The sequence below is a fragment of the Gymnodraco acuticeps genome, unplaced genomic scaffold (assembly GCF_902827175.1).
Source record: "Gymnodraco acuticeps unplaced genomic scaffold, fGymAcu1.1, whole genome shotgun sequence".
Taxonomy (NCBI): domain Eukaryota; kingdom Metazoa; phylum Chordata; class Actinopteri; order Perciformes; family Bathydraconidae; genus Gymnodraco; species Gymnodraco acuticeps.
In genome coordinates, this window is record NW_022991286.1 from 219047 (window position 1) to 245746 (window position 26700).

Below are 26700 nucleotides of genomic sequence, written 5' to 3' on the forward strand. Positions count from 1 at the left end.
CGATCAGTTTAGTCAGTGTCCGCGTCTGAGCCTGGCTTCTGTTTCAGCCCCAGTGATGACAACATGCTTACACACACAGAAATGAATAGAGGCAGGAGAAAGAAAGAACGCCAATAATATTTCTACTTAAAACAAGTCATGTTTTTTTTTGTGAAGGCAGAAAAAGACTTGTGCAACCTTTATGTCTTTGCGAGACTATAGTAAAGTTGTTAGTATGAATGCATCTTCTAAATGCCTACGCTCGTTAGATACCGTCTACCTACCTTCACTGAAGTTTATTACAAACCTTTAACCCTTACGCACGCCTGCTCCTTGTACGCTCAAGTTGGATGGTCTGCCTTGACCAGCCGTAGACTAAACCAATGGCATATTCTTATGTAGGGCTGTTCTTTGAGTTCTACCACCTTATCTACAGATGTATATCCATTGGAATAGAACAGGAATTTACGGATGATGTTCTCTTGAGCTAGAAATGTGAACTTGTGACCCTTGAGAGCTTTACTCCCTCTCCGACACACACACGTAAACACACACCTGTCGGAGTGTCTTGAGCATCTCCGTGGCCTCGTCCTGCTTGCCCTGCTTGGCCATCAGCATCATCTCCTGGATCATGCTGATGCGGCGCTGGTAAGGCGGCGGCGTCCCTCCACGCCCCAGCCGGTCCCCTGACTTCAGCATGAGGGAGGCCAGGATGTCCCCCCGCTCCCTGGTGGGGGTCCGCTTCCAGCTGTGCTGAGGGCTTGGTCCTCCAGGCTCCTGGCCTTTGGTCTGCTTGGCACCCATGGTGTTGCGTTTAATGTGAACTATGAAAATAACAAGACCAGTCCTACCAAGAAGTCATGCCGAGGCAGGTTTGAGTAATGGTAAGACACTCAAAAAGCCCTGCAGATCATATGTTTCGGAAGTTTGGGGCTAAAGTATCTGTGAGTAATACAATTCCAAACTGCGAAGGAAAAATGTTCAGTGTTACAAAGAGGAAGGAAAAGTCCAAGAATACAAAATACTACTCCATAACATTAGGAATTGGAGTTACTAGTTGTCTGCTTTCAGGAACTTGTAAATCCCAGAGAGAGCAGCTCAGGTCGAGAACAGCTCGGAGGATGCTGCATGCAGCATGGCCGCAAAACACGGACACAGCACTCAGGATGCAGGATGCAGGATGCCTTCAGTGCAGACGGCTGCAGCCTCCTATCCCACACGCAACTTCACCACATCTCTAAAATAATGTACCTTCGGCAGCAGGGTTATTTTCCTACTCTTCTCTGATGTTTCCTATTAACAGTAGCTCGGAGGACAAGGAGGAGACGGATCGCAGAAGATGGTGCATGCAGCAGGGCATGGCAATGTTTACGTCTCCTGAAGATCACCGCTGCTCGCTCTGCCCTGTCCTTCCGACGCTGGAAAGGCACGCATAGGCTGAAACAAACCCGCATTCGTCCTTCTCCAAGGTTGAGTCTCCATCCGCTCCGGAGCAGGAAGCAGCCGCACTGGCGTCTCAGTTCGACACAGGCTGCGGCTCCGCGGGCTGACAGGCCGGGCTGGTGTTCCCTCGCTGGGACTGAATTATGTATCGCACCCTCTGTTCAACTGAGTGGGGGGCGCGCGGAGAGTGCACATGAGCACAAGTCCACCCTCCTCGCAGAGTAATGGGTAGGGCTGGGCAGGAGCACATCGCCAAGTTTGCAGTTTCAGCTCGAGACACGACACTTCTTCTCCGGCTGTGCCAATTTTCATTAATTAATGCGTCACTTTAATGTAGCGTTGCTGCTTTCCATACGTTGACAGTTTTGGTTCAAGATGACTCATACGTTGTTATCCTTTATGGTCTTCTAGTTAATCGGCATATCGTTTATTAGAAAATGTTGTTTTATTATCGAATAAACAAATTGTGCAATGTAGCTGGCTAGCATAGTGGCGAGGGTAAATCCTGACACAACTTGACACAAACATATGACCTTTGGATTATGTACCTTATAGGCTACTGCAAATACCTTTGTTAAATAGGCCTACAACTTAAAAATAGTTTAAATATGCGAAGTAGTGTCGAATGTATTATAGAGAATGCTATTAATTTGTAAATGTCTGTAAATTATTTGGTCTTCGTCATAAGCAACATAGCAATATTTAAAAGATAGGTTTTCATATCGAGTTTGGCTTTTTGCATCGAAAATACAAGACACTATGTTCGGCCTACTCTTATATTTTCATTTAGCATGAACTAGAAGATATATCTTTTTTGTAATGCAAGAATTGTAGTTTTACCTCACCATTTAAGTGCAAGTGAAATTTAAAATAAGATGTTCAGATAAACTGAAAGAAAGCATATAGACTATTCCATTCTACAAAGGAAGTATGGAGTTATTTTCATGTTATCAGCATGATTCAATGCCGTTTGATCACATATAGTACATACACCTCTGATTTACAGTATATGTAGACAGAAAAATAAAGGAAAGATTGCACTGACCTCTGGTGGTGGCCGTTTGAAGTTCATAAACTAAATCATTTTAAAACAACAATCTTCATGTAGTAGTAATATTAGTAGTAGGCCTACTGTGTATGAGAAAGGATGTCGATTTTTTTAAGGATTGAAGATCATTTAACAGATTAAGATTGTTTTTTCTTCTCATATCAACTGTATTGGCCTTGAGACTAACACAAGAAATGTCAACATGGGCTTTTCAAAAGGTATCATTTATTTGTTATGCCTTTACTTACATCTTTATTTACAGTAGTATTTCAACCATCATAGTTACCTCAAATCACTTAGCGAAACGAATTGTTAGCTTTATTTGCTCACTTTACCAGGGAGAAAATCCAGGCTCAGAACTGTCCGTGTCACAGATCCAAATTCAAACAATAGGCTTTAACCAAAGAGGTGTTCACGAGTTAAAACTTCATTCTTTTTTTTAATAAAGGTGTGCTGCATTTGTTATTCTAACAATAACTTGGCTCAACGCTCCGGCAAAGAAGACATAATTTTTTTGCTGCCAACACATACAGTTCACTCAGTTTGATCTTCGACACCATTGGATCACATGCGGATGGAAATCCCAGTTTTTGAACCACCGATCAAGAGAATCACAGATCAAGAAAATCTCCTCGGAATGTATCTAAATGATGCAGACTAAAAAGAAAGATTATCTGTAATATTTACAGATTTATTTTTAGTGTGTTCATCAAAATGTACGACTCAGAAAAGATATAAGAGCATTTCTGAGACAGCGCAAATGAGAAAGCGAAAAATAATCGTATTTTCTGTTGACGAGTATCAACCCTAATTCCATCCGCTGCTCTATAATGTTGTCAGACACTGTAACTTCAGCACTAAAAGCGGACCAGAATGCCATCCGATTTCCCTTCCATCAGCGGCCCACACAGCTGACACCACTGAACGGTGACCAGGCTTGATTAAAAACATGAACGTCAAATCGGGTCCAAAATAAAAGTAATGCGACATGTTATCCTAAATTCAAACAGAAAGTATCAAAGAATAGTTTGTAACACGTAGCTAAAGTGATGGCTTAATGGTCACTTAAAAGTGTCCTACTGAGGCCTCGGTGTGAAGCTCAGTGGGAGCCGTTTCTCTTTTCAGAGCTCAGCAGGAAGTAAAACCAACCTGCGAAGATGTTCAGCTGTCAGATACTCAAAGTGTCCAGCTCAGCTTGGCAACAACAAATCAACCTCCCAGCACTGTTCCGCTTGACTGCATGTATCTTTAAAACAGTGAAGATTTCTCTTCTATATCATACAAAGTGGCGCAGTCATGAGTTCTAAAATCCGGAAATTATTTTTTTAACCATTTCAGGTTTCCTTGTCTCAAAGTCATTGGGTTTTAAACATGTTTTTGGTTAGAAGCCTGAAATAAGGTCCGTGTTTTGTCCTACGACATAAAATATGTCAGTAAACACCCAACTCGTGAATGTCCGTATCTTCTAGCTGTTCAGTATCATTAACGTGTGTTGGCCACAAAGCTTATTTTCCTCCATATATATTGAAAATCCCATTGCTTTCTGTCGAGGCAGCCCTTGTGATGCTAACTTTCAGGTTGACCTACACAAATACGCCATCACTGCACCACTCTATATGATTAACCTAATGACATATTGCTGTTTGATGCACTCTCACACGTGCCTTTGTTTGGATGATGTAGAAAATTATAATTCTCCTTTGCATAACTGACTCACGCAGTCAGTTACAGAGGGAAGGACAAATCCAGACAACCCAGAGAGGACCAGGACTGACGGAGTGTCAGGGCCTCTCAGGCTGGGGGGAGACTACGGGCAGTTAGAACGTGTAGCCAGCGGGGGGCGCTTTGTCATCTTTGTTGCTCTCCAGGGAGAAGGGGGGAATGCGTACATCGAAGTGAGAGCCGTCGGTTCTTTCAATCCGAAACGTCCCCCTAAACATAAACAGAGAGTAAAGCATGAATTAGTTTCAGACATATGTACGAGCATATTTCAAGTTACGTTAAGCCTTTGAAGGTGAATATGAAACAGCAGAATATGAAGCAGTGATGTGATTTATTTAACAGTTGAGTAATGCAAGACGGAGCAAACTCACCACATATGTCCGCTGGGGGCTTGTAGAGACACATGGCTGCTGTACTGAAAGGCCGGCTGTTCTTTTGACAACACCGGCTCCTGTTACAGCACACACACAAACACACAAGAACAAAATGACAAGGTTACACAAATCATTGTTGATGCACACTTTTGTCTATAATGGAGGGAGAAGCTGCTCACAGCTAGAATAAAAACATTAATATATTGAAGGTGTTGGTAGGTCATACAAATCTTAAGAAAAAAATGTTCAAAGATGTAGTTGGATTGACATCTGATAACAAATGTATTGTATAATTATCTGGACTTCCTAGGAGTAGTTTTTAGTACGCATTAGGGACAAAACTAACAATTTTTTAACAGTATTGTTAACGTTAAAGATAGGATATTTAAAGTCAGTACCAGTAAAAATCCAGTAATATTTAAATTACTCCGTTGGCCCTTAAGCCAGTTGTATTGATTGTGTTTGCAGCGTAGCAGCTCTGCAAACAGAAAGTATTATGAATGTGCATGGCTTTATGATGTCATTATTTAGATAGCCTGCCTTTAAAAGCTCAATAACTACACAGACCATATTTGACCGGAATTGCTCACATTTTCCAGGACATTAACATCTTACAGAAACTGAAAACCTGGTGTGAAGATGTTAAGAAGATAACAAATATAATTCACAAGGTTAAAAATATAATTGTGTCATCATTTGTTTACAATTGTCATAATTAGCGCATTCATTTGAGTTTGTTGGCCAAAAATGTTTTATGAAGTCACCGAGATCTTGACCTTTGACCACCAAATTCAGTTCATCGTTGAGTGACTGAGGATGTTTGTTCCCAATTTGAAACAAAGTTCTCTCCCCGCCCTCCTGTGACATCGTGTGTGTTTTTGGTGTACTGACCCTCCCTACGACTCCTCGTCCTCTGACGGTCTCCAGGGTTCCTGAGAGGCTGAAGATCCTCCAGTGCCTCTCTCTCAGCTGAACCACCTCGGCGCCCATGTTCTCAAGACGGATACAGTACCGCCACTGCAGGGAGACAACACACACAAATGTCAGAGTACTGAGTATGCAGACTAAGGTGGAATAAAGCAGTGCTTGCAGCTAGGGATGGGTACCGAGCCCCGGTATTAAACGGGCCCCGGGGCTGAATTATTAAAGACTGTGGTACCGTTAAGCTCCGACGTTATCGGTCTTTTTATCGGTACTGAAGACATGTCAAAAATATATGTCGTATGTATTATTGCTACACAAACATTATATTGCAGTTTTAGTGTCACCAACTCCGTTTCTAATACGCAAAAAGACTGCAAAATGCGCCTGCTTGCGAGGGGGCGGGGCAGTTTACACACACGCAGCTGCTACATGCAGCAACACACACACATGGAGGAGATGGCGGAGAGAAGCGCTCCGAGGTGTGGTTAAACTTTACCCGTCTCCAGGTGGACAATGCTCCTTGCCAACAGAGTTTAGCATGGAGGGGCGGTAACACGAGCAATTTGTTTAAACATTTAGCAAAAGTGCACCACATTCAGACGGAGGAATGCACCGGGTTCGTCTGTCTTTCTAGCAGCTCTGTAGCCCCGTCCACGAGTAACGTTTCCACGTCAGGTGTTCTGTATGCTAGCAGCAACACACGCAGTTAACTCAATTATACAAACATGGGTTAATGATTAGAGGTAACTGAGTTATTTATTTTGTTAAAGTTTCAGCTATTCTGTTTACAGTTCTGTCATCACATTATTTAATACGATTTGTTAAAACATTGTTGTTTCTTTTGATGTGAAATATTATGTATTTAATTTAAATAAAAAGCAATGTTATTTTTGTTCACAATTTGTTTAGTTAGTTTACCTTTTTTTCTCTCCAAAAGAACCGATAAGAGTACCGTTAAAAGACCGGACCGATAAGCGGTATCGATAAAAGTAGTAGTACCGTTAAAACCTTAACGATACCCATCCCTACTTGTAGCTGGTGTTCATTTCCCAAAGTGACTACATATTCCCCACAGAAGAGAAACATCTGCTACTCACCCAGTATACATGGGAGTTCTGGGCCTCCTGAGAATCAGAGAGAATATCCATTAGCATTAACAGAACCAACCAAAACAGAAAACAGCAAAGTCACAGCCATAGTCTCGATTTGCAGACCTAAAGTTAGGTCAGTGCGATGTGGCTAATACTCGAGCTAGTGTGCTACAGGCTGTGTTTGCAGCAGCTTCAGATCTCTGAACTTAGATGCTGTTTGGTCATTTACCCTCATGCCCATGTAGAAGGGGATGACAGTGACCCGGATGTTCTCCGTGGTCTCCCTGTGGACGTCTGACAGCTCCAGCCAGGGGTGGTTCTTCTCCTGCCACGCCTTCAGGGTGTCTCTGGGTGTAAATGGTGGAGCTACAGGACAAAGCACATGTTTACTCACAATACAGGTTTTTGTTACATCGACCACGTAAACGGTAAATGTCAATGGTCGGATCTGAACCAGAAGTGAAACTAAATGACTCATTGCATCAGGGAAATACATTCATTCATTCGATATTGGCTTGAAAACACTAGACAGCCAACCATCAAAGCTATTTAGTGAATATTTCACCCACAAAAGGACCATTTGTATATCAAAACTCACAACGTGATACATTTATTTGCTTAGAAAATGTTTCTGGTTGGGCTTGACAGTGAACAAGGATCCAAAAACAAATTAAGTTCTTAGGAATTGAATTAATAGGGGCTGTGTGAACAGCAGCAAAACAATATCAATACATCATTTTACAAACTATGCATAGTTTTGCTTCTGTTTAACTAAGCTCTCATTTACTTCCATTCATATTGAACACTTATCCTTTTTGAATTCATGCAGAAATAACAACATTTTCTTAATTAATTCAAGGTATCACAGGGTAAGTAATTGATATTCAAATGGTCGTTTTGTGGGTAAAATATTGCTTTAATGGCTTTGAAAAAAAAGAATACTAACTAAACCGACAACTGCTTAAAGATCTACAATATTTCCCTTAGAATAAAATACTATGACTACGATTAAAAAAAAGTCTTAAAAACAAGACTAAAGTGAGACTCTGCATTGTAAAAGGTGTGTGAAGAATGATGTGGCCGCTCCAGAAGAGAGTGTACCTTTGGCAGGGTTGAACATGAGGAAGCGCTCAAACAGCTCGTGCTGGATGGGGATCTGCTCCGTAGAGTTATAGGGCAGGATGTCTTCATGGCTCACATAGTCCAGACCTGATGACAGAAACACACACACGGCCACATGGGGACGAGACAGAGAGCAATGAATGCCTCAAGGGGACGTTTCATATACTGTGGGAGCTAAACTGGAGAGTGGCCCATCACATACAATGCGTTGGAGTGCTAGCAAATAGAAGTGCAAGTTTTACAAAGTGATGTCACTATGTTACGGTAGTAAACAAAGGAGTTAAATGGAGGTGTTTCAGGCGGGGGGGGGAGCGTGGGGGAGAGAAACTCCCTCTGGAGGGAATACAGAGATGTAAGCCTTTATGCACAGAAAAAAACCTATACAACACAATACAAGAAAGCGAGAAAATAAAAATATATATTGAATCCTCTTTACAAGCTGAGCTGGACTATTTCCTCAGAAATAGCTTTTTATTTGTATTGTTTATCATGAATGCCCCATTCAAAACTGTTAGATGTGGGATATACAACAACAGTGATATGATTTGGGCGACATGTCCAGCAGAGCAGAGGAGACTCCGTAGTTAACAACTCACTAATGACAGTATTGGTGTTTTTAGCTAAACTAGACTAGGGAGTATTTGCCAAAACAGATGGTGTTTTACCCTCATTGTTCTCGTTAGAGTTTAATGGTTGTAATGTTGACCATGTGCATGTAATGGTGTGAGCACATATGGTAACCTAGAAGGCAATCTCGCCTTGTGCACTCTATTTAATTCAGTTAACACATCATCGTTTTGAAATGAAAGCTCAACTATGTCCTTCATCATTGTTTTGAATAAATGAAATAACAGCAGTAATAGGCCATCTAGCTTTAAAACATTGCTGTAGTGGATCTAATTAATCAAAATGTTAAGAGTGGGTGTTAAATACTTGAATCTTCAAAGGGAAATTTGACAATGGAAAGTGGTGTGGTGGTAGAATGAGTGTTTAATTAGGTCTGCTGAAAGCATTTAACCTGACAGAACCTCTGTAATGTATCATTGAAGTGCCATGTTGTGAACACTGTGCATACCTGGGATAGCGTACAGGGCTCTGCTGTCGTCATGGTTTGCTAGAAACGTCACTGCCTCCGTCTGGGACCTCTGAGACTGTCGAACACACAGAGACACACTGCTGACAGGACAACCAGAGCTAGATTCTCACACTGTTCTAGCTTTGTCTCCATGGAGCATTAACACTCATTGCACTTCATGTTTACATGCTTAAATGGTCAAAAAGTGCTTTATATCCTGGCTCCAAAATGGTGGAATGAGCTCCCCATTGACATCAGGACAGCAGAAAGCTGCGAAGACTGAAAACTCATCTCTATCGACTACACTTCGAGCAATACAATGAAAAAAAAATAACTTGAAGACTAACTAAGGGCTGGCTTACCTAAAGCCAGTTGAGTAGCATTTGAAATGTTTGGCTCTATGAAACCTGATGTACTTATATGATTCTGTTTTCTTCAAGTTTCTATCTTCTTAGTCGAATGCACTTATTGTAAGTCCCTTTGGATAAAAGCGTCAGCTAAATTAAATGTAATGTAATATTTCTCATAAGAATTTGGGATTTTAGCCCTTATAGACCATTTACATGCACACAAACCTATATAGCACAAAAACCTATATAGCACACCCAAACCCCCAAAAGCTTAATAGGGCCTCTTTAAGATATATTACAACCTCTCCACGGACAATATGTGTGAAGGAAAAAAAATGTCACACACTCTTATCAAATGTCTGTCCCAAAGGTCTGTGTAAGTGAGTGTAACAACTAGGAATATAATTATTAGGATTCTATGGGTTTAAGAACAAGTATTCATTACTTATATTTTTATTTTGAAGCAATGTGAATATGGCTTACTATTTAAAGAGCCTGTGACACGAGTTTCCCCCATCATCCAAACCCATCCATTTGAGTAAATATTGTCCCTTGAAACCGTTACTGAACTGATTTTGGATATTTGTACTTTGATAACCATTAATCTGCCCTTTCAATGTTGACCATATTCTGGATCTTCTCGGGGATTCTTCAAATCCCGCCAAATTATGTGTGACGTCATTGCGGGCACAGCGCTCCAGCTGCACCGTTCAGGATCCCAGCATCTGCATGTAAACGCACCATGGTGCACACAGCAGCAAGCGATGACAGCGATGACAGTTTAATTTTGAACGTGTCTGAGAGCTCATGAGGCTGAAGGATCGGTTTATGTTGTATCTGTTAGAAGTTTAGGAATTAGGTGCGTCAATATGGGCGATAATACGGTCATGTAGCCAGTGGTGGACTGGGACTAAAAATCATCCCGGGACTCTCGACCGGCCCACTTCGGTACTGCTAGTAAGTTGTCAACGGGGGGAGTGGGGGATGTGCTAGTGACTTATCCAACCGGCCCACTTCGGTACCAGCCCATCGGGATTCGTCCCGAAGGCCAGTCCGCCACTGCACCCAGCCCAGCCCACGTAAACTGTCAACGGGGGGAGCCTCGCTGCGGGGAAACGGTGGACCTAGTGTCCCGATCGGAGTGGGAATAATAATAATTATAATAATAATAAGTGCATTTTATCCATTAATTTCCCCAACATTGTGGTAAAAAAAACACACGTTTAATCCATGTTGGTGTACTACAACTACAAAAAGCATCGGTTTATTTTCTCATCAGGAAATGCAGAAACAAATTATTTTTAATCATCATCCTCACGATCATTTAATCTATCATATGTTCGCCGAATTGACATGAAAGCACTAATAAATGTAGTTTCATCCACTTAAGTTTACAACTACAAAAATAATCGATTTGTTTTTATATCACATTCGACGGGAGGAAATTCAGTAGCTCTCACTACCGATTTTTAATCCTAATTTAATCATCATCTTCACCACGATCATTTATGTTTATGTTCGCCGACTTGACATGAAACCACTGACAAATATGAATATACTGTAGTCAACTTCATTAAAACGTTATTAACGAGCCTAAACTCAGTAATTCACCATTTCTACGCATAACAACACACTTTGTCCGTGTTTGGCTCTCTCGCCGCACAGTGAAGCGTTCCCGCATTGACGTCACTTCCGGCTTCCCCAAAACTTCAAAATGAGTCGAAGGAATTTCCCCACGATGTTCGAAATTGATATTTATCGCACCTTCTTTTTTAAGCTGACGGTTCGAGATTACCAGTAGCCCAATATTTCATTGCACAACAGTTGTTGGAGGCTGTCACAGGCTCTTTAAATGTGAGGGATAGAGGATTTCCGTTGAAATCGGGACTTAAATGATGCAGCAAATATAAAAGGAATAATGGCAAAATTAATAGTTATTGAAATTCCAAATGTCTTCCTGAGCTTCAACCAGCTCCACTTTCTTGCTTGTCTTGACTTCCTCCGATGTATGTGCAATGTAAGGTGGGTCCTAAAACCCTACTGTAACTGTATAGTGACTTACTATAGAGGGCAGTCCCTTGGTGTCAATCAGGACCTGGTAGTATGTGTGAGTCTTCCCCTTCACCTCCTTGGAGCCGTGTGCACCCGGAGGGTCAGGTTTACTGAGGAGAGAAAGTAAGAGATAGAAAAAGATCTCAGTTAAACAAGCCTCCAAACAAGCCAATGAGGACTGTCCGTTCGGTGTAGTCTAAAGCCAGAAATGGAGGTTACTTTTCAGACATGGGAGGGGTGATTGTCCTCTGTCGTTAGAGGCGGGCGTGCCAGGGGAACAGGACGATGCCTCTGTAGCCAAACACACTGTGGAGAAACAGCTGAGGAGAGAACAACAAGCAAACATTGGATGACATCTGCAGGGGGCTTAATAAAAGAAAGTAGATGGGATTACAGTCACTTGACAGGATCACATCAATGTGCCATCATAACAAAACTAATTTAATGTTGTGTCAAAACTTAAAAACAGACCAGAAAACATAGGATAATACAGTATTATTCAAAAGGAGGTCTGATAAGAGCTATCCAATGTGTGTTGTGTTTGTGACTGGAAGTGACTCACCTGTCCCGTTTCATATTTCCCGTGCTGCTTCACAGCCTCAAACATTCCCACCGTCTCCAGAATCTTCCCTTCAGGCCTGCTCCTGCCAAACACAGGCAACACCATCACACACTGAACCCTGTGTGCTGTGCATTCAAGGGTGTTTTAATAGGCCCGTTAACACTGTTGACTAATCTGCAAACCTTAACGTGCTAAAAAAATTAAATAACGCAATTTAAAGTTTGACCCAAAGTTGACCCGTAACTCCATCGCGGACAATGAGCTGCACGGCCGTGAAAAGGCAAAGAAAGCGTAGCGCACATTATGCAGAGGGTCATTGCAATGTGAATGCTACCATACGAGTATATGTCCTGTTTGGAGCACATTTTACAGAGGGTGATCGCAGCGGCTCTCGATCACAGCGGCTTTGTCGTTGCTTTAGCCAAGTGTTGGAAAATTGTGTGATTTTGATTAAAAGTCAAAAACCTCTGACTTGACCGTTTTTCATGCATTTCTTTATTAACACACCACACCTGTATTAGATGTATCTCCCACCAGAAATAGTGAACACTAGTGTGACCAACATGATTCAAATTGTTTTATTGATAGACAGCACTAGTTTAAAACCCACCTCTGAACACAAGACCACAAACTAACATACACAAGCAAAACAAGAGGACTTTGATCAAAACAACTTCCTGTGGACAAACACAAACAGTCCATCAATCCCAGAGGAGCTTCGGCAGGGAATCCCTCAGTTTCTGAAGAGAATAGGCGTCAGGATTTCCCCTCCTAGAGACCATTACATTCATCCCTTTAGAAATCCTGCTGCATCCTCACATCACCCCCCCCCCTTCAGTCGTAATCCCAATCACAACTTTGACAGGATTGAATAAAACACCTCGACTTTTCAGATATCAACAAGAAGAATATAATTTGTCCTAATCTCAATGTTCTTGCCTGCAGCCTCACACACACACACACACACACACACACACACACACACACACACACACACACACACACACACACACACACACACACACACATATATTATAATATCACCACTGACAACAACAGCTGGTCACTTCTAATAAATAACAAGTATACTTCTGTGCTCCCTGCAAAGCTAATCTTTACAACAGAGATGAAGAGGGGGGATTAATGATGTGGATATATGTGGGATTAAATCACAGTCTCAGGTTATTTTCTTATCATGGGTATATTGAGCAAAAATAAGGTAACCTGATTTTACTATGAAAAATATGTTTCAAGTCCAACTTAAATCAAATCAGTTTCTTGTTTGCAAACCAATGGTCTCGTGTTAAGGACAATCAGTAGTTTTGCATCGATTCTTCAGACGACCATTACATATCCGACAATGTCGATGGAGATGATATTTGGAAACAGCCAATCATGTTAAATGACAACAATTGCAAAGCAGATATTTTTAAAATATGTTCAATACTGTGCTTTCTTTAAATCCATGTTTCCTTGCTAGAAGTCATGACTTCTTTCAAAAACAACTCCTACGGGTAAAAGTCTTGATACAAACAGGTTGGTCTAACGGAGCTTCTTCCGGGCATTTATACTTTTAAAGATATGCAACAGAGAGTGATGATTTCACATAATGAAGTCTTTTACACCAAGTTTTTTTTCTCAGGATTCTAAATATGTAAAAGAGGGACATTGTTGGTAATAAGGCCAAATATCTTAGGGACTGAGAGATCATTCATTCATGCATGTCTTCTGATAAGCGCTTCCAACATGTCTTGAATGCAGCATTATATCTGCTTAAATATACACGTGTCTATTCATAGAATGCCAAGTAACACTTTGTGCTGCGCTGAAGAGATGCTATGACTCATATCCATTGCACTGAATAGAGACATCTGAGATAAGGGGGGTGCTTTGTTTAAGATAAGAAATATCAGAATGATATCAACAAATCGTGTTTGGACTTAAAACAAACCCTACTTTAAATGTGTTTCACTTTAAATGTATTGAATTGAGGGCTGTCAACTTCAAGGCTTGGGAATATTCTGGAAACTTTAATGTGCTAAAACAAAATGTACGCAACTTGATCAGATTGCAAAGTTTGACCCCAACTTCCTGCCGTCGTTCCAGCGGAGATGTTTACCACGGCAGAGAAAACGCCCACAAAGTAGAGGAACTGGCAAAAAGTAGTGCTTTCAGTTTGAAAGCGTTGGCAGGATTCCAGTATGCACATTATAAATCGCAGCAGCTCTCCATAACAACGGCTTTAACAATTGATTTAAGTCAAACAGATGACACTTCAGTGTCTGTTTAAACTAACATCACAATGGAAAAATGGTGGTAGCAAATCATTTGACGTCGTATCATAAAGCCAGAAGTGACGATGGGTTTGGTTTTGAAACAACATTTTGAAGTGAGCCATGTTGGTTTTAAAAAAGTGGAATTTTCTAAATGAAATAGATCACCCTTCATTGTCGAGTGCTTTAGCGACACGTCAGGATATTGACGGACTTAAGTCCAATCATTCAGAAATCATGTCATAAACAAGTAAAAAAAACAACACTTTGATTTGTCTTACTAGTTGAATGTATTTCCGTAACACACCACACGTTTATTAGTTTTATCCCCCCCCCCAAAAAGTAAATACTACTATTTTAAAATGTTTGATGAATCCTGACTCAGATTATTACTGTGATTAAAGTGAAACAAAATGATCGTTTGACAGCACTAATGTCATTATTTTGGAGTTGAAATAGAAAACACTGTAGATATCAATATATGATGCAAATGTAAAAGCAGTCATTCCACTTTGCAGACTTCTGTTCCGTCTCTACAACAATCTACCAATACACTGTTTGAGCAGATAACCAGATCTAAATATAGCTAACCCATTGCAAACCCTCAGCCCAAAGCGACCCCTGCCCTGGTGAGTAGCCAAGTGCTCCTCTCAGTAAACACAGGAAGCATCCATTTCACTTCATCCTTTTCCTATTGTACGTGAGGATGAAGCCAGGTCAGTGTGCCACAGAGCTGCCATCATGTCAGAGACATGTTGGTAATAAGACAGAGGTTACACTCAGGTGAGAGCTGGTGCTGACCCGTTCAGATATTTCAAACTGTGTGTACAGACTGTGTACACACACCTTAACTTCCTGTCACGGAGCTACATTTCACAAATACACAGCTTTCTGTCATTATCTAAGTTTCTTACAGCTCTTTGTTTCCGTTTAGTAACGTAGAGGCGGCTTCAGAAACTAAAAGGACCAACTGGTTTCTCACTGCACTAAATCACAGCCTTTGAGAGACAATGCTTCGGCTTCACACAACAAATAGGAGCTGTCAGAAATAATATGTGTTTGCAACAGTTTGGCCTAAAACACTCAATTATAACTACATTTTGTTTAGCTGATCATTTCATCTAAATCGACTTGGAGTTAGAGCAATGAACCAGAAGGAAACACATTTTGATGAGATTAGCTATTCCATCTTAGAACAATTCAAACCTTTTTTAAAAAAATACTTTTTAAGTTGCCTTTGCAATTCCTCCTCAGAAGAGTCCGTGTTTCGTCATGGCAACAGTCCCCATGTAACTAACGATAGTACTAAGTCTGAAAACGCTTGTCGTATCTGGAAATCTGACTGTTAAGAATTTCTCTTGGAACAAATACAATTGACCAAATTCAGCTTCATTTATATTTTGTACATATAACACAACTTTTAAAAGAACAAACATTGCCTAAAACACTAATAACAACCGTTTCAGCTGCACCATATTTCGGTTATCATTTTTAAATGTGCCTATTTTAAGATTATGTTGGAGAATGAATGTTGTCCTTTAGATTTGTCCGTCTCAATCTTGCAAATGGAGAGGAGTGCCGAGTGCCTTAACTCAGAGATCTAGCCTTTTCTCAATGTGTGGCCATTTACTGTTTTAGTCTGACAGGAAGTTCTACAACCAATCAATGACTTGGTTGTGCAACACTTCAATCAAATTCAAGCTTAAATGATATTCAGACGATGCATAAGTGGCAGCAGGTAAATATATGTTATCTTTGATATATCTCTCTCTCTCTTTCTCAGCTAGTGTTTAAGAATATTTCCTCAGGGTCTTTTAATACAGAGATCTGATACTGTGAAACCGTGAGAACATTGACATATCTTATGTTTCTGTTAGGGTAACAAAGTATTGTGGAATCTCAGCTAAACCCCTTATGCCCATTTCAGAACACATACAGTATATTTGAGTAAGGGGGTTACTATTATGATTATTGATGTGTTTTTTATAAAAGCTGGTAAATGTAGAGCACATTTGAATAACTTGATATACTGCTGCTGGATATCTGAGCCTATAAATATATGTCAAAGTTCATTGAATAGTTAATTTATATTAGTATTTTGTATTGTAATATCTAAATCTAAAATGAACTAGTAACGTACAGCTAAATCAATGAAGTGGAGTAAAAAAGACAATATTGGCTTCTAAAATGTGGTGGAGTAGAAGTATAGAGTAGCATAACCTGTGAATACTCTTGTAAAGTAAGTATCTCAACATTGTAAGTAAGCTCTTGAGTAAATGTACTTTGTTACTATCCACCACTGACAAGGCCTGTGTATGCAATCACTGATTGGACGCTACATCAAACCCAGACAAATTATAGTAAGAGCTTCCTGCATAAACAATGCCTTTGAGTAGTGTCATCAGTGGTGGAATGTAACTAAGTACATGTACTCAAGTACATGCTAGTGTGTACTTTTACTTACTACATTTTGGATGCTATTTTGTACTTTTTACTCCACCTTTTTTGTATTAGTCAAATGTAGTTACTAGCTACTTTGCAGGTATGGATTTATAAATCAGAATATAACTCAACCAACAAATCAGTATGTATTATTAAAGGTTAAGCTACCCAGCAGTGTATCAAGTCATTTACATAATCCCCACCTTTACCAAGTGCAACATTGACATTTATGCAATAATAATTATAATACAAACATGTTATATTGTTAAATCTGATATGGGCCATACTATAAAATGAGTACTTTGAGTACTTGAGGAATATTTTGATGCCGATACTTTGCTACTTTTACTTGAGTACAATTTTGAAAGCAGGACTTTTACTTGTAACAGAGTATTTTTACAATGAATAATTGCTACTATAAAGATCTGAGTACTTCCTATACCTCTGTTGATAATGAACAGTTCGTTGCACCATAATGCCACTCATCTTAATGCAATGAGAGGGTGTTAACTCCTAACAGTGGGCAGCACCTAGGGATGTAACATGCTTTGACTCAGTAGGTTGCAGGCAGTTAGATCAGGTGTTGCCCAATCCATGCTTGCTGGTTAACTTGCTAGCTAATGAACAGCAGAGGACAACAGCATGTTCTCATTTTTGCGCTGCTAATTGTTAGCTCATGTTTGCACACCACGTAGGCACCGTCTCGAGGAATGTGTCCCCTCAACAACAACATGACCAGTGTTTGTTTTACGGTGTCATCTTGAAGGGCTTAGCTAAAGTCTTTAGCATGTTAGCATTGACAGAGGAGGACACTCTTACCGTGACGACATGAACCTCTTCTGCTGAAAGCCGCCGGACAGCCCGCATGCTCGGCATTGAACCCGCGGTCTGAACGCCTCGGACCCGCTGCTGCTGTCCACCACACTCAGTATCCTGTGTGCGTGTTTCTTGTTGTATTTACTGACAGTGCTCAGCAAGCCTCGGCGTAACGCGCAGGCCGCCATGTTTCTAGACCTGGCACGCTCAACACACACGCATTTACATCAGGTTACATGCTGCATTCAGGGGACGTCGAAAGAGTCGTATTTAGGACAATTATAAGCTTCAGATACACATGGTATTTATGTGTCCTTTTTTAACAGTATGTTTGGTGTTATCATTACATGCTAGTTACAAAAATAGACTTTATTGTTACAGTCAAAGTATGATATTTGGAAAAGCATGTTGTTTCAATTAGGAAATAGAGGTTATTCATTAATAAATGACGTTCAATAATGACGTTTAACAATTCCTTTAACATTTTGTATCGAATATATCCTTCAAAATATTTATATTTAATCACTATAATAAATAAACGTAAACACATTATTAATCAAATGTAATTCTGTGAATTAGAATAAGTTATATTAAGTCACTTTATTGTATATCAGATTGTTTGGTATGATGTTCGACACCATTTGAAAAATAAAACTAGGCAAATAATCCAAATCCCCATTAAAGACATGATGGTACTGAAGGTGATGAGATAGAAACAATTGTCGTCGTTTTTTTCTAAGGTTAATTTTGTGGGAAATTCCACATCCACAGGAATAGACGGACTGAATCCGAACCAAGCGTTGTGTAATTTTTACTAAGAGCTGTGCATGCTAAAAATACAAGAATAAACATTTAGCAAGAAGGCGATAAAAGCAATATTTTATTTTCAAATAATTGCCCATCAGAAACATAAGGGACGTCACGGTTTTGGCATGACGAGTTTGTGAGCAGACCGTGAAGGCACCTGTGAGAGGATTTCAGACGTAGTGCAGCGAGAAACATTAGAGTTTGATAATGGAATAAAACATTATTTTGTCAAAAAACACAAGATACATTTGAAAGTTAACAAAGACTTTAAATACAATTTGACACAACAAAATGCGCAATGATAGTAACGGTTCTTTACCCATGAGTTGGTCACATGATCGAATGCATCATCATGTCACAAGGGAAACAACATGGCTGCTTACTTGTGTTTTATATTTATCTCTCGCTAGCGTTATTAGCTGATAAACGCCGAACTTATTTGTATAATAATTTATACAGTTAACGATATTATTGACGTCCTTTCAAGTAGGTATATGTTCACTGTGAAGTAGCTTGACAAAATATACATTTATCTAGACAGTTGCGAAGCTTTACAGCAGTCTTCCAGTCACAGTCAGGTGGATTTAGCCATGGCTTCGTCGTTTGTGGTCGGGGATTCATTCAGAAATAAGGTGGCGGAATTATTAGAGAAGACTGACTCGTGTCTACCGCAGAGATTGATGGAAGAACTCGAGGAGACACTTGGAAAAACAGAACCCACAACCCTGTCCTTCAGTACAGCCAGAACACTGAAGAAGTACCTCCAGGACAATGGTAAAGTTCTGTAATGTACTAACGTTAATGATACTGTTTCCTTAAACGACATATGTACCCTTTAGGTATTTAGTCCTTTATATAGTTATCGTTATATATAGTGTAACCGTAAGGCAATAATAGTTATCTATGTATTTCTAAATTACCCTTGTCGAGGCACTTTTTGGGCATTTTGGTTTTATCTGTATATATATATATATATAAAATGTATCTATTTATCTTTTCGAATTTTGAAGTTTACTTCCATAACAAACTGTATAGCCAAAATACAGAGACTCAGACCCTTGATGACACAAAGTTCCCCTTGAAATCCATCAAAATAAATGTTCGTGCTAAGCTAAAAAAAACACAATGTGTCTTTACAAACTGTAAACAAACTGCCACTCAAAAGGTTAAAATACAAAAAATCAATTAATATTTCGTATTCATTATGAAGAGTCAAGACTGATGATGGTTAAATACTTAAACTCTGTGAAAGTAAAGTATAATTTGATGGCGGATTTTTTACGAACTTAATATGAACTGTTGGTAATGTAAATATAAAGCTTTCACTGTATTATTTCATTTATCAACATCCCAAGATAAAGTCACAATTAATGTGATCAATATTAAAGACATATTAACTCCTGTCTTCAAGCTTTAGCAAACCAATGCTAAAGAGTTCTCACACGATATAAAATAGTCTCTACTAGAAGCCATGCCAGTAGTATGTAATGTTAAGTTATGTTTGACTTTTTTCTTGCAGGGCATCCCTTCTACCTGCATGAGGTTTTGGAGGAAAGCTCGCTGCACCTGCCTGAGGTTGTGAAGCCTCCCAGAGTAAGTGAAACCATGGTTACGCCCAATATACAGGCACTATATATGTCTGTTAAATCTCTAACATGTCCATTAGTGTTTGTTGTAATCACAGCATGCAGGAAACAATGCAGCAAGCTAACACGTTAAAATACCATTCACTTAAGCTCCATTGTGATAAAATAAACAGTTTAGTGTTTTTTGAGCCCACAGCTGTATCCTATCCCTATACAAATTTAAGTGCAGTATTTTCCTTTCCAAGTATGCTCATAAACTTCAAGATGATCCAAACAATTGAAATCAAATTGTGACTTTTCTCCCTCAGAACCCAGTTCTCGTTGCACGTCTTGAGAGGATCAAAGCCAAGCTGGCCAATGAGGAATACAACAGAATCACACGAAATGTCAACACTCAGGTAAATTTATCCTATACAGCAGTGGTTCTCAAATGGGGGTACGCGGACCCCTAGGTGTACGTTGGAGTACTGCAGGGGGTACGTGAGATTTATTTTATGTTAATGAAAAAAATACGTAAGTAATGCATTTAAACAAACTAATAATAGTAGATTAACTACTTTCTTCAAAAGTTTACAGTAATTCTGGATAATAAAATGGGAACAATAAACGGGGTGCTCTCTTTTCCTCTCCCTCTCCTGACAGCTCGTCAGTCTCGTGCAGCTCGCTGAACCTGTAATAAGTGACACGACAGTAAAGAATAAATATATGTATAACTAGTTTAATTAGTTCCAGAGTAGATGAAATAGCTAAGTGTGTTAGGTCTAACTCTTAGTGTATTTTGCTCCACTCAACGGTCCGTCACAGCTGTGATCATGCAGAGCTGCGTGTTCTCTCTCTCGCGTCCGGTTATACTTCACTCGCGTTTATGTCCAAATCTATCAGATCTAGCTAGTTCTAGTTAATGATATGACTGCCTGCTTATCAAAGGACCTAAACAATAAGTGTTGCTTGGCAACGGCGTGTGGCCGCAAAGTATAGCATTATGCATATGTTAATGCTGTTTAACAAGGTTGTTGTTTTAATAAATCAGACACTGATGGTGCAGTGCTGTACTGTACCTCTTTATATAGGCATTTTTTCCCTAACAATTTTTTTTGCGCTGCTCAGGGGGTACTTGGATGAATTTCTTTTTCAAAGGGGGTACATTTATTGAAAAAAGTTTGAGAACCACTGCTATACAGTATACAATAACATTACAAATATAACAAAGGCAAGATATAAATCATGCTATCAGACTGTATTACAGAAACACATCTAAATATTATAATGTATTCAACATACCATTCTTTCATTGAGTGAGACTTAATGCAGCCTTGAAGGTCCCATGTCATGCTTTTCCAGTTATTACCCGTCCCCTTGTGTGTTATGAACAAAAACGTAATGTAAACAATTTTTTTTTCGCGATACTGTGTCTCAGAGGATCTTAATATTTAAGAACCTATTAATGTGTTATACCAGATTAACGGAAATAATCTCAGCTAACTGACGATACAAACCATGTTTACCAAAACAAAACACAAGTCTCATAAGAAGCATCTAAATGACCCCTGAGCGAAAAATGCTAACGGACATTGGCACAGAACTCAAGATAAAAGTACCCTTATTACTTATCGTAGCTGCACTTACAATATATCCGATTAAAGCTGAGACTCCACAGATTAAGTAGGTATATAGTATCATCACTGAGTGATCCGGACTCGCGACAGGGGAAGCAAAATACAGTCATCACAACACGTACCTTCACAGAGCTTCTAGGGAGATCGTCTTACCACCGTAGCTGTCAATCTGATCAAAAGACGTGTTCAATGGCATTAAAATGAGAAAAAACGCGGCTGAATCGGTTAATCCATAGGTTTTTAACGTCTATGTATAACAAAATGATTGAATTTATAATCCATAATTCCATTTTATGTAAAAAATCGGAGAGCAAATGCTAGCTGCTAATGGTAGCCACCACAGCTAGCTGCTGCTTCTGCTAGGCTATGCAGCAGTCTCAGTGAGATATAAATATATAAATATCTTTGCGTTTTGGACTAACTTTAAAATATTCCCATGCTTTTGAAGACCTAGGGCGAGATGTTTTCGTTTGGGGGCTTCGTGCGCAATCCTGTGAGGAGGAGGTGGTAGCCGTTTCAGTCTCCATTGTGTTTGAAGTGCGATTGCGAACTGCTTTTTGCTTTGGGTGACCCACGTGTGTGGAGCGACGCGTCGACGCGGAAATATGTCGTCGACGATATTTTGAAGTCGACGCGTCGCTACAGCACTAGTGAACACAGTAACACACATGCAGAGGTGAACACAAGACAACATGAGCACGACCAGTAATCCTACAAGCTGTCATCACTACCCTCCTGACTGTTCTCCTCACTGTCTTCCTCTCTGTCAGACATGGTAGCTGATGATGTAGGCCTACTACTTTCTCTCTGGTTGAGTCTGCGATTAGATGCTTGCATCCACAAGTCAACAGCTGGTTTGGGTCGAAAGTCTCTGTTGTCATCTTAGACAAGTGGATGTAATCAAATAAGTATGTGAACATAACCAATAACCTACCATAGCCAATAACAAATTAATGTAACTTATTTTATTTGTGTTGTTCATTTATATCTTATTTTACCTTAACATTTATTTATGCATTTTTTTTAATCTCTCCAGTTTTAAAGGATATTTTTGGTTACTGTCCTATAGTATACATTGGAATGATTTAAAACCTGTTTATCCCAATAATTATAAAGGAGTGCCTTGGAAATATGTGTTTACATAAATTACGACCAAACCGTTTGAACTTAGACTAAGACTCCTTTACCTCACTGAGCTGTAGTTATCAGTCTGGCTGGAGAGGACTCTCCCTCCACATTATTGTAAAAACATCTTCTTCTTATATCCGTTAGAGCAGCTAGCACGGCACCAGATTCTAATAACAACAGCGCTGGTACCGGTGCACCCTCTCTCTCTCCCTCTCTCCCTCGCATTTTGGCTGTGAGCTGCGGGCGCCAGATAAGCCAACATCCCCATTTTCATCACTTACCTCCACAGATCTGGCGCCCTAGGCGAACATCTAGCCAGCGCTACGGGCCGACCCTGAGTACATATCATGGTTCATACATGTATGCAACTCGCAAATATCTTTCTCTCTCTCTCTCTCTCTCTCTCCTCTCTCTCTCTCTCTCTCTCTCTCTCTCTCTCTCTCTCTCTCTCTCTCTCTCTCTCTCTCTCTCTCTCCTCTCTCTCTCTCTCTCTCTCTCCCTCTCTCTCTCTCTCTCTCCTCGTCTCTCTCCTCATCTCTCTCTCTTCTCCCTTCTCTCTCTCTCTCTCTCTCTCCTCTCTCTCTCATCTCTCCTCTATTTTCTCTTTTCCCTTCTCTCTCTCTCTCTCTCTCTCCCTCTCTCAATGTTGGTACGCAAATGCGCTTTGTTTCAAATGACCCGGTGCTCTTTTTTTGGCGGAGGTGCGCACCAGTTATGTGCAGCCCTGGTTATGAAGGTTTTTATGCATGTAAACAGTCAGCGGCGAAACTGTGACGGGCTTACACTGTAGGTGCGCCGCGTTTGGGGGTGCGGGGGGTTGGGGTGCGGGTGCTAGTGGAGCCTCGCAGATGGGGGTGATGCAGCCCCCTCAGCATCCCCCCTTCCTGCGTCCATGGCTGAGTTCAGGCTGAGTTTCGCGATGTCTCGTTGTCTCGCAGACCCCACGCAGCAACCAGGAAACGACACCAGTAATAGAGCTCACACTGTCCCTTCCTCACAGCAGCGAGCCGCGCAACGTCCCGCCAACACGGCACCCAGACCCCACGCAGCATTCTCATCTGTTTGTCATTCCTGGTGTCATTTTCTGGTTGCTAACGCCATTGTAACACATAATCACTGATGTTCCGCTGCAACGGTGGTGGACTCATCAGAACAGAGTTGGAGCTGACCAATCAGAGCACAGTGGGCTCATAGGGAGGGGGGGGGGGACAGGAGCTCCAACAAGCCATTTAGGACAGAGAGTGAATACACATACTATACAGAGATGCTGTATGAGAAACCAATGTGAGTTTGGAACATTGAACAATGTAAATCTATTCTAGTAGACCTCAACACTGGAATTATGATCAGTAGACATTTTTTTTACTATACGTGGAGAAAATACGATGCATTGATGATAATATTATGTGATACTTGATAAAAAATAAACATATTATATCTCAGAGATTTTACCTTGTGATAAATATCTTTTTTTGTCTTCAGGAAATCAACCGCAATGGATCGCTAGCAGATTTTGGACGGGAAAGTGAGTGTGATACACATTTGCCATCGCTTATTATAGGATCCTAATTCTAGAAATCAGAGGCTGAATTATATATAATTTATGTATTTCATATTGTATATGTTAGGGGGATGTAAAAAGGTCTCTGGTTCATATCTAAACAAAGATAAATACTAGGTTTGGAGGCAGAACCACCAGCAGTCCCTCCATTAGACGCCTCTCCCTTCTTCTACTGGCACCGCAGCTTTTAAGCACTTCCTTCCCATCGTTGAAGCAATGCAGCACCATGCGCAAAGCTACTGGAAGGATACAGGCCCCGGGAGCACATAAAGCCATGAAAGTATTACATTGAAAACTAGAAAAAGATGTCCAATAGAGTGCAGATCTTCCCCTGCCAATCATATAAAAAGTAGAATTTCACTAGACACTCCCTCCTCACTCCCTTACATTCGTAATGCTGGTGAAGAAAACAGAAATGTGTATGTATTTATCGCCTAATCGCCTTACTAGTGTATTATAACACAGTGTGTATGGAACATGGCCAAACTGTGTCCTGAAACAGAATAGGTAAGGTTTAGGGCATAAGGTAGCGAATTGACGAAGATGCCTTTTGCTTAACCTGCCAGTTAAGAGGAGTCAACCAGTCAACCTGTGAATCATCTCAACAACAACATCAAATTCCTTGAACATACAGTTATCAATGGGCACAATAAATATTAGGCTAATGGCCTAGTAAGTAGTTTGCTAGATTAGCTGCAGACAGTCAGGCGGATAATCACATACACATAACCGAGGATTACTATTGCAACAACACATCATCAGTAGGGTAAAACGTACCTGTCTCATGACGGTTCAAACCAGACCCACGTTCCCTATTAGCGGGTGAACAATCCAACGCTTGGTGAATCTGCTTCACAACGATAGGAAGAGTGACGTCGCTATGAACGATGATCCCCTCCGGCCTTAGGAACTTCCTCTGAACTTGTGTTTGTTTTTTCTCTCCTCCAGTGCGATCAGTCAAAGCAGTGGTGGCGACAATATTCAACTTCCTGGTCACAGTGGTTGCTGCTTTTGCCTGTTCATATATGGGGAGTCAGTACCTGTTCACTGACACTGCAGCGGTAAGAGTACATTTCATTTTAAATCTGTACTATACATGTAATATACAAGTTAACGTAGCTACATGCAGTGCTGTTCATCTCGGCAGCTTAAAACCTATTGTCCCGACTTCCTTCCTTTTGTTTCCTTAAGCAACACTTTCAAACAGACATTTATAATGTATTTTCTTTATTAGTTTTACTTACAGTTGTGAGGACTTGTTGAGCTTCTGATGATGTGTTGATTTTGTATGACTTGTGGTTAGTTCAAACAAACCAAGACAAAAGATGCAAAACTCAGATACAATGATTTAAAAAATGTTCTATTATGTTGTTAGTTACAAAGTCAGATTTCAAGTGAAAACCGTCTCCACGGCATCTCCCACAAAGGTTGCACATATATGTGTCTCTCAAAGGCTGGAGCCGTAGAAATTGTAGTCTTTTATAGTCGATTTACTACATAGGTCACCACTAGGGGACAATATCTGGTGTTCTTTTCTTTGAATGTGTTTGTATTCACCAAAAGGTTAAGGTTAACTTTGGCTTTGTATTTGTTTTCCAGCGAGTATTAGCGGCTGTGATCGCTGCCTCTGTTGTGGGGCTCGCTGAGCTGTATGTGCTGGTCCGGACCATGGAGGGGGAACTAGGAGAACCATAGCCGCTATGCACACAGAACCAGGGACCTGTGTCAGAACTTAAAGCGGAACGTCGGCAACCCCAACAGGCCGACTGATTCAGAACAGACATTTCACTTTGCCTAGGAAACCCTACAGACTTGTTTTCTTTTTATTTGACAGGAAAATATGTGAGATTTTTGTGCAAGGTCAGAGTTACTGAGAATTTAAAAAGGGATACTAGAAGCAATAAATGGATGCTTCAACATTACAAGAAAGCTAATTGGTTCAAAATGAATATTGGTCGCTTTATCTGACATTACATACCACCTGACCAGACTTTCTTTTCATTACATTTAAATATATTTCTTATTTATTTACAGCTCTTTTTCAATTTTAAATGTTCTTCATCCAACAACCTAAATATAAATGTTTATTTACTTAATGTACATTTTCAATTTTGTTCTCAGATCATGTAATCATATTTGTGTGTGTAATAAAATCATCTGGATTAACTAGAGCTTATTCCTACAATTGGTAATCCACCAGTTAGTGTTGCCTTCCAGCGTTCGCCCCGTGGGCCTGTGGTCGAGGACAGGTCAAATGCAGGCCGTGGGGCCACTGCTCAATCTGTAGGGCTTGGCTTGGGAACCAAAGGGTTGCCTTTCATGTCCCGATCGGATCAAAAATACATAGTCTGAACTGCTAGCTGCAGAGGTGCCAGTTCCTCTCCTGGGCGACGAAAAAACGAACAACCCCTTCGCTCTGACACCTCTATATCAGTGCATGTCACTACAATGGGCATATGTGTGTACAAAAACAGAGTAAATAACTGAATTTCCCTCGGGGATTAATAAAGTGATGTTAATCTTAAAAACTCTTATCCTTTAGATTGTTTTTGTGTGAGTTGCAAAGTGTTGGTTTATTGAGCGTGGAGATTCTGCCATCTTGGAAGCAGATGGTCCTCGCCTTGTTGTTCTGAAATGTGCAAGCTAAAATTACAATTGAAAAACTCATCAACAATGTATCTTTCCTGAATTCATGACCTAGTTACTTAAAATAATTGGCAGGCCTTTTT

General features: G+C 40.3%; 2 protein-coding genes across 2 annotated transcripts; one reads left to right on the forward strand and one right to left on the reverse strand.

Moving 5' to 3' along the window:
- Window positions 1-2675: 2675 nt before the first annotated feature.
- Window positions 2676-17527, reverse strand: poldip2 (polymerase (DNA-directed), delta interacting protein 2). The gene is made up of 11 exons (XM_034239963.1): window positions 17277-17527; window positions 11743-11818; window positions 11400-11500; window positions 11191-11290; window positions 8779-8854; window positions 7683-7790; window positions 6811-6947; window positions 6588-6614; window positions 5458-5583; window positions 4564-4643; window positions 2676-4402 (listed from the first exon to the last, which is right to left on the reverse strand). The coding sequence occupies exons 3-11, from the start codon at window positions 11408-11410 to the stop codon at window positions 4288-4290; spliced, it is 780 nt and encodes a 259-aa protein (XP_034095854.1). The 5' UTR covers window positions 11411-11500; window positions 11743-11818; window positions 17277-17527; the 3' UTR covers window positions 2676-4287.
- Window positions 17528-18250: 723 nt separating this feature from the next.
- tmem199 (transmembrane protein 199) lies at window positions 18251-26499 on the forward strand. Its single transcript, XM_034239964.1, has 6 exons — window positions 18251-18854; window positions 19600-19673; window positions 19975-20064; window positions 23893-23935; window positions 24920-25032; window positions 25571-26499. The coding sequence occupies exons 1-6, from the start codon at window positions 18671-18673 to the stop codon at window positions 25664-25666; spliced, it is 600 nt and encodes a 199-aa protein (XP_034095855.1). The 5' UTR covers window positions 18251-18670; the 3' UTR covers window positions 25667-26499.
- Window positions 26500-26700: the final 201 nt, after the last annotated feature.

Bases quoted from the DNA above. Each gene is read 5' to 3' on its own strand.
- poldip2 (XM_034239963.1), bottom strand. The intron at 6,948-7,682 runs GTACACTCTCTT...TTTGTCCTGTAG, and splicing joins CATGTTCAACCCTGCCAAAG to CTCCACCATTTACACCCAGA. The intron at 4,644-5,457 runs GTCAGTACACCA...GTGCTGTAACAG, and splicing joins GACGAGGAGTCGTAGGGAGG to GAGCCGGTGTTGTCAAAAGA.
- tmem199 (XM_034239964.1), top strand. From the start codon at position 18,671: ATGGCTTCGTCGTTTGTGGTCGGGGATTCATTCAGAAATAAGGTGGCG. The intron at 18,855-19,599 runs GTAAAGTTCTGT...TTTTTCTTGCAG, and splicing joins GAAGTACCTCCAGGACAATG to GGCATCCCTTCTACCTGCAT. The intron at 23,936-24,919 runs GTGAGTGTGATA...TCTCTCCTCCAG, and splicing joins AGCAGATTTTGGACGGGAAA to TGCGATCAGTCAAAGCAGTG.